The 11,794-nt window shown below is 38.8% G+C and overlaps 1 protein-coding gene across 1 annotated transcript in view; it reads left to right on the top strand.

The window, feature by feature from the left end:
* The first annotated feature begins 214 nt into the window (after positions 1–214).
* KCTD8 (potassium channel tetramerization domain containing 8) overlaps positions 215–11,794 on the top strand; it is a 282,971-nt gene continuing 271,391 nt past the window's right edge. Inside the window, exon 1 of the mRNA XM_055246537.2 lies at positions 215–1,209. Within this exon, the coding sequence (XP_055102512.1) occupies positions 249–1,209 (961 nt within the window). The 5' untranslated portion in view covers positions 215–248. The remainder of the gene's footprint in view (positions 1,210–11,794) is intronic.

The following is an 11,794-nucleotide window of genomic DNA, read 5'->3' as shown; positions in this document are numbered from 1 at the left end:
CTTTCTTGCCTCTCCATTGCCGCCGCCGCCGCACCGGCGGAGCTCCTCTCCCGCGCGTCTCTCCTTCGATGGAGCTCGGGCGCCGCCGACGCTGTCCCGAACCCTGAGCGGGGCCGCCCCGGCCAGAGGAACGCGCCGCCCCGCCCGAGGGCGCACAGCGCCCAGGAGCACGCGGAGGGCTGGGGCGCGGGCTCCGGGAACAAGAAAGTGCAGCTCTGTCGGGTCACTGGGCCGGCGGCGGGGGGACTATGGCTCTGAAGGACACGGGCAGCGGCGGCAGCACCATCCTGCCCATTAGCGAGATGGTTTCCTCGTCCAGCTTGCCCGGCGCGTCGGCCGCCGCCGCCCCGGGGCCCTGCGCACCCTCGCCCTTCCCTGAAGTAGTGGAGCTGAACGTAGGCGGCCAGGTTTATGTGACCAAGCACTCGACACTGCTCAGCGTCCCGGACAGCACTTTGGCCAGCATGTTCTCGCCCTCTAGTCCCCGTGGCGGCGCCCGGCGCTGGGGCGAGCTGCCCAGGGACAGCCGGGCGCGCTTCTTCATCGACCGGGACGGCTTCCTTTTCAGGTACGTGCTGGATTATTTGCGGGACAAGCAGCTCGCGCTGCCTGAGCACTTCCCCGAGAAGGAGCGGCTCCTGCGCGAGGCCGAGTATTTCCAGCTCACCGACTTGGTCAAGCTGCTGTCGCCCAAGGTCAGCAAGCAGAACTCGCTCAACGACGAGGGCTGCCAGAGCGACCTGGAGGACAACGTCTCGCAGGGTAGCAGCGACGCGCTGCTGCTGCGCGGGGCGGCGGCCGCCGTGCCCTCGGGCCCGGGAGCGCACGGTGGTGGCAGCGGCGGCGGCGCGCCGGACAAGCGCTCGGGCTTCCTCACGCTGGGCTACCGGGGCTCCTACACCACCGTGCGCGACAACCAGGCCGACGCCAAGTTCCGGCGTGTGGCGCGCATCATGGTGTGCGGGCGCATCGCGCTGGCCAAGGAGGTCTTCGGGGACACGCTCAACGAGAGCCGCGACCCCGACCGGCAGCCGGAGAAGTACACGTCCCGCTTCTACCTCAAGTTCACCTACTTGGAGCAGGCCTTTGATCGCCTGTCCGAGGCCGGCTTCCACATGGTGGCGTGTAACTCCTCTGGCACCGCCGCCTTCGTCAACCAGTACCGCGACGACAAGATCTGGAGCAGCTATACCGAATACATTTTTTTCCGTAAGTTCGCGGCCCCGGCGTTTCCCAGCACCCCTCGCCCCCTGCTGACCCGCCGCCAGTTTGAGCCCCGCTGGAGGCCCCGCAGGTGTGTCCGGGGCAGGAGCTGGTTAACTCTTCATAGAAAGCGGCTCTCCCTGCACGACTCCCTTATGCAGTAGACATGATTTACATTTCGCCTATTCGGATATTTCCGTCTCTACTCCTCCTTTCTAGAACTCAGTAGCACCCAGCTCCCAGCTGTCTGCTTGCTGAACTTTACTGATCTTGCCTTCTCGGCCCAGCCCGCTCCAGGATGCCAGGGACTCCTCGGTTGCGGAGGACAGGGTGGGAGAGACTGGGGCACAGGGCCGGGTGCATAGACCCTCCTCCACCCCTTTGCTTTTGCAGGACTGCTGGGGGTCATTTCATGTGGCCCTCGGTGGTGTCCCTGCAGAGGGCAGGATGCCATAACAAAGCATCGCCTCGCACCGCCTGGATGACCTGCTGTTGGTGCAGCTGCCGCGCGGGAGCCTCCAGTTACGGGTGGTTTTCTAGAGGGCAGGGGAGAAGCGATAAAGGTGCCCCCAGAGACCCCCGAGGGGGCGGGGGCATGAGAGCGGGTGTGGGGAAAGGGGACTGCTTGACAGGTGGAAATCCAGATTTCCCTGCGTCAGTTATCTCCAGTCTAATTGCCCAGTGTTTGGGACAGGGGAGGGTGGAAGGAATTAGAAAGTTTGGATGTCTGAGTGCTGCTCTTAGGGTTGGAGATTAGGAGGGGCAAGGGAGGAGGGAGGGAAGGTGTTGGGGAGGGAGGGGAAGAGTGAGAGAATGATTGTTTCCTTCTCCAGCGCGAAAGCGGGGGTTGAGTCCACTTTCTCAGGGTGAATAAATAGAGCGATTTTCTGAAATGAGAGAGTGAAGGAATAGATTTGGGAAATCATCTGGGGTGCGTTTTGCAGTGCGCTTCCGGAGCGGGCTATGTGGAGTTCAAGAACCCTACCAAATACCATCATCTGAACCTGGGGATTGGGAGTGGGATTGGGAGTGAGGTGGGGCTGTGGGGGGCACAATTCTCAGTGGCGTTTATGAAGTGAAAAGACAACGACTAGAGAGCTATTTGGACAAACAAGAATCCAGCTGGGATGGCAGCAGGAACATTATTTGGCAAAGGTTTTTCCTTTGGCCAGACACGAGTTAAAACTTGCATGTAGCATAGGGAGAATAGCCTTGAAATCCTGTGATGGAAATAGACCAGCTTACATTGAATTTATTTATTTTGGTAATTCAGTCACTACAGTAATTGGGAACTGAACAATTTTCTGGACTTTATTTTGACTGGAGAAGTGGAAGGAGCCTCTCCTTGCACAGGTGCAAGCTTAACTGGAAGGTTGGCTTAGTGTTTGTATATTCTGGTAACCTTGGAGGTTGGGTGACAAACCACAGCACACAGATTCTCAGAGTTAGACTGCTTTTTAAAGTAATGCTGGATTTCCTGAGACAACGGTTTCAACAGAGAAGCAAATGAAGTGTCTGTCCATTGAATTGGTAGCTAAAAAACTGTCTTAATTATATCAAAGTATTACTTGTTACACAATAAAAAGATTAATGGTCAGAAAAGCCACCCAAGGGAAGATATTTTATTGCTTGTATAAAATTGACATCTCTTAAATATATATTGAGTAATTAAGTATTTTAGCACCATTTTATTTCTTATCATTGTGACCTTTGTCAACAACTTTTTAGATTTTAAACCATTTAAGTCATTTCAATGTAGATTTCCAAGCATTTCAGAAGATGAGGTAAAATGAACTTTTGCCTTTCTCGTAGTTAGTGTTTTTTGTTAGAGAAGGTATAAGCGTGAATGTTCTGCACAGTTTTCTGAAATTTTGAAAATCTTACTTGGTTTTGGTTTTTCTTATTCCTCTAGAAAGATGTGGACATGAAAATGATCATTAGTTTGATTATGAAGAGATAATCCAGGTTATCTCTACATTAGGAAAAAAAGTGCCCTTAGTATATTGAAACTGGAAACTTAGCTAATTTAGTTAATGAGATAAATTTAAGAGATATTTGAAATTCAGGATGTTTCACTTCTAGAGCTACAGAAGTGTTAAATATTCATATTATGAATAACTACTTTCAGAGTACTCATATTATTAATGACCTCTGAAATTCATTCATAAAAAATCCCAGAAATCTAAGGAGGCAACCTGTTTTGGGAGAAAATATGCAATTCCAGATTAAATATTGTTCTTTTGAAGTGGTAAGCTAACCCAGTGGAGTTGTCATTTTAAATTTTGGATGTAAAATTTGTCTTGAATATTAGAATACATATATTTATTTTATTTTTTACAGCTTTCATTATATTTTTACACATTATTTTGAATGGGATTCATTTCAATATTTGGTGAATGAAAACACACTGTAAAATGTTTGTATTTCCATCCTATTCAGTTTAGTTGATGACAAAATGTATTTATCTTATTTGGCAAGTTTCTATTTAAAAAGATTATCAGTGTTATTCATAAGAGCAAAATTACTGGATGACCTTATTTGTCCACTTATGTTTTAGATGCAGAAAATAACCTTAATAGCTTTTATTTCCCCCTTTGACACCCTTTTTTTCAGCAAGTATTTATTTGTTGTGTGACATTTATTTAGTGTATGACAAGTATCAGTCACTTTAACACCTTTTAAAATCTGGGTTCCATGCGAACTTAGTAGTTGAAACTATTGTAGTTTACACACTTGAGCATCAATTTTAATTTCCCCTCCAACCCCCGCCGCCCCCACCACACCTGAGTTTCTGCAGTAGAGGGGAAGAAAGTGGCAAGTGGTTCAGTAATCCCAGATACTGCTATTTTCCAAATGTGTGATCTTGGTTAAATTATTTACTTGTTCTCTGTCTTAGTTTCCTTACCTGTATTACAGGAGTTATCACAGTACCAGTTTTATAGGATTTGAGAATATACATGTAGTGCTTAGACTAGTGCCTGACTCATAATAAAAGCCTAACAAATGTTAGCTGTTACTATTGTGAGTAGCATGTTACTGTTTTTATTGTTCTTGTCAACATTAAATTTTAATTTTGTTTTATAATAAGTATAATTAATTTAATTCTAAAGTTAACGGAAAAATTATTTTGCAATTAAATGATAGCATACTATACTTTCAGAATTATGAAATAACCAATTAAATAACTAATTTCTTTCCTTGAATTTGAATTTGAATTTTTCAGGCCAAGTCACTGAAGGTTGCTAATCATATTCCAATTGGTTTTTCTGGATTGACTCCAACAGAACCCATTTTCGATTTGGGGCCAAGAAGTGTTTTAGCACTAGGACTTGAAACTTTGGCAATATATTCCGATAAATATTGAGCTAGATTCATATCTCCTTAAGTGCTTGTATCCAAGTCATTGGGTTTTTATGCTCAAGGTTATATACAGGCTATTAAACTTTAATATCAGCTTCATTTGGCTACATGAACCCTTATATCTGTTCTCAGTCTTAACTCATTATTTATCAAGTGTTTTTAGTACACTGCAACATATACTGGTACTATTAAATTCTATATTATTCTTCTAATACTGAAGATGGATTGTCCTTTCTTGGGGAAAAAACAGTGATTTATTGTGCTTTCTGTTTTTGGGGGATGTCTGGTGAGTGTCATTGTGGCTGCCTTTAGCAATATCTGGGAGACAAAAAAAGACATTTTATGTTGGCAATGAATTATGTAGAATATAGTTAACGTGCTTGGAATGTGACAGGTTGATTATCCTTAGATAAAAACTAGCTTTTTATGTTTTCTTTCTTTCTCATAATCAGTGAGTTTGCAGAAAAGGTAGTGCTGATGTATTGCTCTTCTCTTCTAACAGTGCTTCAAGTTTTGAACTCCCATGTTTTGGTTGAGCAGTATGTGTGTGAATGTACACCTTTCTCTAGGTTGTACTTGATATTCTTTAAATTTGGTATATCTTTTTTTGTTTGTTTGACACATGAGAATGCCAGATCCAGGAATTAATGCTGTTACTGAACTGGGCTGTGAAATGTAATTTGTCTTAATGAATTTTTATATCCACTCTTTTAAATTCATTCTGATTTATTTCACTGTGTTGAGTTGAAGAAAACTAGTTGAGTTGAAAATATTCAAACAGCTATTCAATCCTGAGCTAGCATGCTTGCTGAATTTAAGAGCTTTCTAAGAAACATCGTTAAAAATCATTTTGTTTAGGTGAATACTATTAAAATTGCATCTTTTATGAGCCTAAAAATACTTCTTTGATTACCAAACATCATTTTATGGAAGTTAATTTTGTTAACCACAATTTTAAAAGTTGATTATTTTTCTCCCAAGTTACTACTTATTTTTACAATTACAATGTGAAAATTTTCTCTGCAGCCACATGGCTGAATGACTTTTGAATTAGTGAGAAATAAGCAAAAGGAGAGGATAACTTTTGAAAACATCAAGATTCTGATTTAATGTAGCTACTTCTAGTAATAAAGCAGACAAAATGACAAAAATCTTGGAGTGCAAAAGTTTAGAGGCTGTGCTATGACACTGATTGTTGTTTAATGGCATTGAACTTTTATATCTGGCATAGTTCTGTCTTTGAACTTATCTTTTTTTGTGTTCCTATGGCTTTGGCTTTCCCTGCCACCCTTTTCAGCTTTGTGTGGGTCAATCTTTATGCAGGTAATGAAGCTGAAAAACTGAGTGGCTACAAGCTTTATTTGACGAGGTTCTTTCTCTTGTAGCTGAGGATGCTAGGACTTGCAATTTGTGTGTGTGTGTGTGTGTGTGTGTGTGTGTGTGTGTGTGTTTATATATCTTAGTTAAGAAGAAAAACCTCTTTGGAAAAAAGAGAAATATGTATAAAACCAGTATTTAATTATTATCTGTCATAAATTATTAGCTGGAATTTGTTTAAAAATGTGAAAATGATTGCGTGTCATTTAAAAGTCAGCCTTTTTATAGTTAATAATTTTTACATTTTTTATTTTTTTGAGACAGAGTCTTGCTCTGTCACCCAGGCTAGAATGCGGTGGTGTGACTCGGCTCACTGCAACCTCCGCCTCCCAGGTTCAAGTAATTCTCCTGCCTCAGCCTCCCGAGTAGCTGGGATTACAGGCACCTGCCACCATGCCCAGCAAATTTTTGTATTTTTAGTAGAGATGGGGTTTCACAATGTTGAACAGGCTGGTCTTGAACTCCTGACCTCAGGTGATCCACCTGCCTAGACCTCCCAAAGTGCTGGGATTACAGGCATGAACCACCATGCCCGGCCGTAATTTTATATATAGTTAATGGATAATCTATCTTTTAAATTGCTAAGGAAGTACATTTCAAATATTCTTATTACAAAAAATAAGATTAAATAACTCTTTAAAATCATAAAAGTAGTACAAGTAGTTTTAGGGACTTTTGTTAAAAAAAAGTACAGTTTTAATCAGCACCACTAGTAAGTACCAATGAAATCTTGATTCATTTTCTTCCAGTCTTTTTTCTGTGTACACATAGATAAAAAGACATATTTTTAAAAAGTCATGATCATATTATATAGCTGGTTTATATGCTGTCTTTTCTTGGTTTATTTGGTTTTATACATTTAATACGTTTACACATTTAATGAAATTTCCCCCATGACATTAAAATTTTTATTGACATCTTAAATAACAAAAGTACAATACATATACATTGCCACAGTTTTATAAATATTGGTATTGAATATTTTGTTTGTAAGCTCAGAAGAAAATTTGATTATTTCAAGATACAGAATCTGTTAAAAAATTTACTATCATATTTATTATCACCTAATTTTATGCTAAGTGTTTTGCATACATTACTTTGTTTATTTCTTATAATATTCCTTGAGCTTGACATTAGTTCCCTAATAGTTCTATTAGAAAACTATGATTTAGGACATTAAGTAACATCCCTGGTTTGTAGAGCTTGTATAGGGCTGAGCTGGGATTTGAATAGTTCTCTTATTTCAAAGCCCTTACTCTTAAAACACTGAAAAATAATGCCTGTTTCCTGCAGTCAATTTGGCAAATATATTTCAGTGTCTACTGAGTACTTAGAACTTCTATTTATAAGCAAAAAAGTGTGGTCTGAAATGTATATGAGTGAACTCGAAATTTTAAAATTTATGTTAAATTTCCATAGAAATATAGTAAATATATATTTTATGTCTTTACTTGCTGGAAGAGTTATTTTATGGATTAATGCTACTGTATTCATGAATATTTTTTATAATTAAAGAAAATAAAACATTTGACTCCATTTAACACTTTTTTGAGGGTAACCAAGTTATAGGTTTGATAAAACAGTAAGACCTGTAGGCTCAATAAACTGACTTAAATTTAAAGTGCTTTTTTTTTTTTTTTTTTTAGTAGTATGAGGCTACAGCACCAGAGGTTTTGCAAGGACTCACCTAAAGATCAGAGTAATTTTATTTACAAGATTTCAAAGTCATTCCAACAAGTAAATTAGCTGCTTTATAATTTGTAAGTATAATGGAAAATATAGGTGTCATCTGCCTATCAGCCATATACGTCTCATTATTAGTTTCTATTAATGATACCAGTTTCTGATTATTGTCTGATTGTCATACAAATTTAGTTGTATTTTGCTTTTTTAAAAAATGAAAATATATGAAGGATTCTATGATGAGTTATATCATTTATAAGTTTATTCCCTGACCCATTGACTTTTCAGGGTACCTCTTGGCATCATAGCCATGTAATGCTAAGTGAACCCCTGCTGTAGAGTCCTTCACACTTCTCTGTCTTTTCCCAGTGCACTAAGATACGTCCCTCATTGTGTTTCCTACAATGTGTAATGATCTTTTCGCATGTTGATCTTCTACAGTAGCTTTCTCTCTCTGTGCCTGAGAGTGGTATTCTCAGCCTCTCAGGGCAGAGGCTAAGGCCACATTAAGAACTTAAAAAGTATTTTTCTGAATGAAAGTGTGAATTAAGGAATGAACTAGAGATGTTGGAATTTCCATTAGGTTGTTACTAAATTTGAGGTTTAGTTTCACTTCAACTTAAAGTGCATTTATTGAACAACTACCAGGCTAAAGCATGGGCAAGACATACAAATATGAATAAGACAGAGACCTTGTGTTTAAGGTGATCTCAATAAACTTTATATAATTGTGAGTTATGTTATAGAGAGGTTATTTAGTATGTTAAAAAGAGGGCAAAAAGCAGGAGTAATGACATGAGAAGTTGTTACATAAGCACCTATACGAAATGAAAATAAGTAAAATGTTAACTAAAATATGAGATAAGTTAAAATAATGTTATAAATGAAGTTGTTAGATTTGTAAACACAAACATACAGGTGCACACACACACTTCTTTATATTTAAATTATTGGTGGAAGCTGGGTGCGGTGGCTCACGCCTGTAATCCGAGCACTTTGGGAGGCCGAGGTGGGTGGATCACCTGAGGTCAAGAGTTCGAGACCAGCCTGGCCAACGTGGCAAAATCCTGTCTCTACTAAAAATACAAAAAATTAGCTGGGCGTGGTGGCAGGCACCTGTAATCCAAGCTACTTGGGAGGCTGAGGCAGGAGAATTGCTTGAATCCGGGAGGCAGAGGTTGCAGTGAGCTGAGATCCCACCATTGCACTCTAGCCTGGGCAACAGAGTGAGACTCTGTCAAAAAAAAAATAAATAAATAAATAAAAATAAATGATTGGTGAAATAGAAGTTGTAAGGGATCAAAAGTTAAGTGACTTCATTAATTTAGAGTGTTGGGCAAATGTTCCATACCCCAAGCCTACCTACTACCACAGGTAGTGTTAAGTACTTGCTTTAAAATAATCTTAGATACAAAGAGAATATTGCCTCCTGACATAGGCTTTATTATAGAAATTAAATATAGGAAGTATCTGATAATACTGATAAGGTATCTGTAAAAGTAAGGATCCAGTTAATTCTATCTTACAATCTTGATTCATTTTTTAAAAGGCATCTTAAAATATACTTAACAGGTATTACTGTTTCATAATCAATATTACAATATCAGTTTTACTTATGTTTCTTAACGTCGTGTCAAAGTAGTTAATAAAAATAAACCAACTTTGCTGGTAATAACAACAGACAGCTTCATGATTCCTAATTGGACACTTACTAGTTCTGTGCTTATTCAACATTAAACTTAGTTAAATGTATGTTCAAAAATTAAGTTAGAATTTTATTTCTACCATATTGTAACCAGTCTGTCATTAAACTCTGCTTTTATAGGGGAAAAAAGCAAATAAAATGGAAGAAACTAATATAATAAAGAAATATGTAGTATTGACCTAATATCACCAGAATGGTGAATGATTTAACCACTCAGTTTTGTTATTTTTGTTGATTTCACCAGTTACAATATCAAAAATCTTGAGAATAGGATTCATATTATATTGCTCTTTCTCATCATTTGGCATAATTGAGTGTGTTTTCTAATTTTTGGTATAAGTAAAATAGGGAGAGTAATACTGTGTTTATGGAGTGACAATGCCAGAATCTGTTGGTCTCTACTCCTAAGAGGTGAATACTTGAACACAATGAATGTTTTAATACTTCTGAATCAGATTCCTTGAAAAATTCTGGCTGTAGCTTTAAGATCTTGGGAAAATAATTTCATGCTCCCTCCTGAAGGGAAAGTGAAACAATCATATTCACTTTAAAGCTTTGTTATGAGGATCAAATAAAGCAATCCACAGTTAGAATGGTATCAGGCACAAATGGTATCAGGGACAAAGTAAAAGCTCAATACATGTTAGCTTTTGCTGTTTATTAATTTAAGGTCCTCAGAATAATGCATAGGCAATCCCATTTCTTTACAATAATTCTCAGTACCAGATTTCTTCTCTCTCTTTTTTTTTTTTAAGGAAGTTGGAAGCAACTCCTATCTAAAAGCTGCCCTGAAAATGTCCTGTTACCATTGAGTTCTTATTTTTTAAAATTATTGACCTACTAAGTATAAAATAAATTGTAATGTATTATTAAAATAAGTCTATTCTAGTTGGTTTTTCATTGATTAGGTGGAAAAATGTACTCTTCCACGTCTAGTGCTGGTCACTGGCTAATTATGACACAATTAAAAATAATACTTGTAGTCAATGGAAATTGTCTCAAACTCTGGGGCAAAGCACTTCTTAATCATAATCTTTATTTATATTTCTGATGAGGGCTTTTAGTTTGCAGTTTCAACAGTTTTATGCACAACAACAAATTGTCACAGAGCCAGGTGGGCTCAAATACTGCCCAGAGTCTAGGCATTTGGCCAAAATTTCAGGCTAGATTTTGGATTCAAATACGTATCTTCACAATTTTAAGAAAACTATGTTAGCTGTCAACTCAATCAGCTCTAATTGAAACCACTCTGACATATCTTCAATATAAGTTTTCTAGTTGCTCAAAGTCCAGGTATTTGAAGAAACCAGAGAGATCTGAGGCAGATGCTGGCAGACATTCAGAAATAATTCTCCAATATTCTGATCTCTTTTCTTCTGGTTGGTAAGTCTGCACCTAGCAGGTCTCCTTGTAAGGATTCATACATATGATTCCAAAGTGACTTTTGCTTTTGATAAGAAAAGTTGCTCCAGTGGCAGCTTTATGGTGAGTGGAGGGAGGTAGCAGGTATGATGGTCACGAATTATTGGTATCATTTATGTGGTGGTTTTGGGGATGAATCCTTCTAATGGTGATTCTAATTTAGAGTAAAAAAGAGATTTAGCAATCAAAGTCCTTGGGCTATATTCTTAACCTTCATCACTATGTAGATTTGTTTTATTTTGTGGTTCTTTACTTTTCTATACTTCAGTACTTCAGGGAGAAAATGGTAGAAATTGATCATCTTTTTCACCTTACCTCCATGTAGTGCCATAAGTATTGTGTGCCAAGTAATCTGAGCTAAATAAAAATATGGTATTTGTCCTTACTTCAGTGTGTCAGGCTGTCATTTCTTTTAAAAATGTGTTAAGTATATTGCTATTAATAAAACATTTACTGAGGTGAAACACCTTTTCATGCTCTATTTCATTTAACGATTTTCAAAAAAAAAATCAGAAACATAAAAACTATCAAACTGAGGGAATTCCAGATTAGATTAATTTTAAGGTACTGAATCATATCTCTTCTTCAGTTCATTTATATTTATTCATGCATTCATTAACCAATATTATAAACTAAGCAGCCTCTTAGATATTGAAGGTGTGGTAGTAAACAGTAGTGAACATATTTCTTACCTTTCATGACTGGGACCATGACATTTGTAGGATATGTGTATTGCCTGACTTTAGATTGCACGTGTTAGGTGAATGGCACGCCTAATAGATACATAAGATACAAGTTGTGAGGTTCTGTGTGATGGCCAAAGCTCATGGCTGAAGACTGACTGTATCTCCTACTAACTTCTGACCACAAAGTCTAGGCATGATGGTGTGTTTTTGTGTGTGTGTCTACACACACAAAAGCATGTTTTGGGAGAGCATCAATATGACTCTGTAGCTACTACTGGCTATTAAAAACATTTGTCCTCTGAACTGTGATTGAATAGTGACCAATTTATGTTAGAAATGAGATATAGTTAACATTGAT

The sequence above is a fragment of the Symphalangus syndactylus genome, chromosome 16, assembly GCF_028878055.3.
Source record: "Symphalangus syndactylus isolate Jambi chromosome 16, NHGRI_mSymSyn1-v2.1_pri, whole genome shotgun sequence".
Classification (NCBI taxonomy): Eukaryota; Metazoa; Chordata; class Mammalia; order Primates; family Hylobatidae; genus Symphalangus; species Symphalangus syndactylus.
The sequence above is the reverse complement of the archived record's forward strand: the minus strand, read 5'-3'. Positions and strand labels throughout refer to the sequence as shown.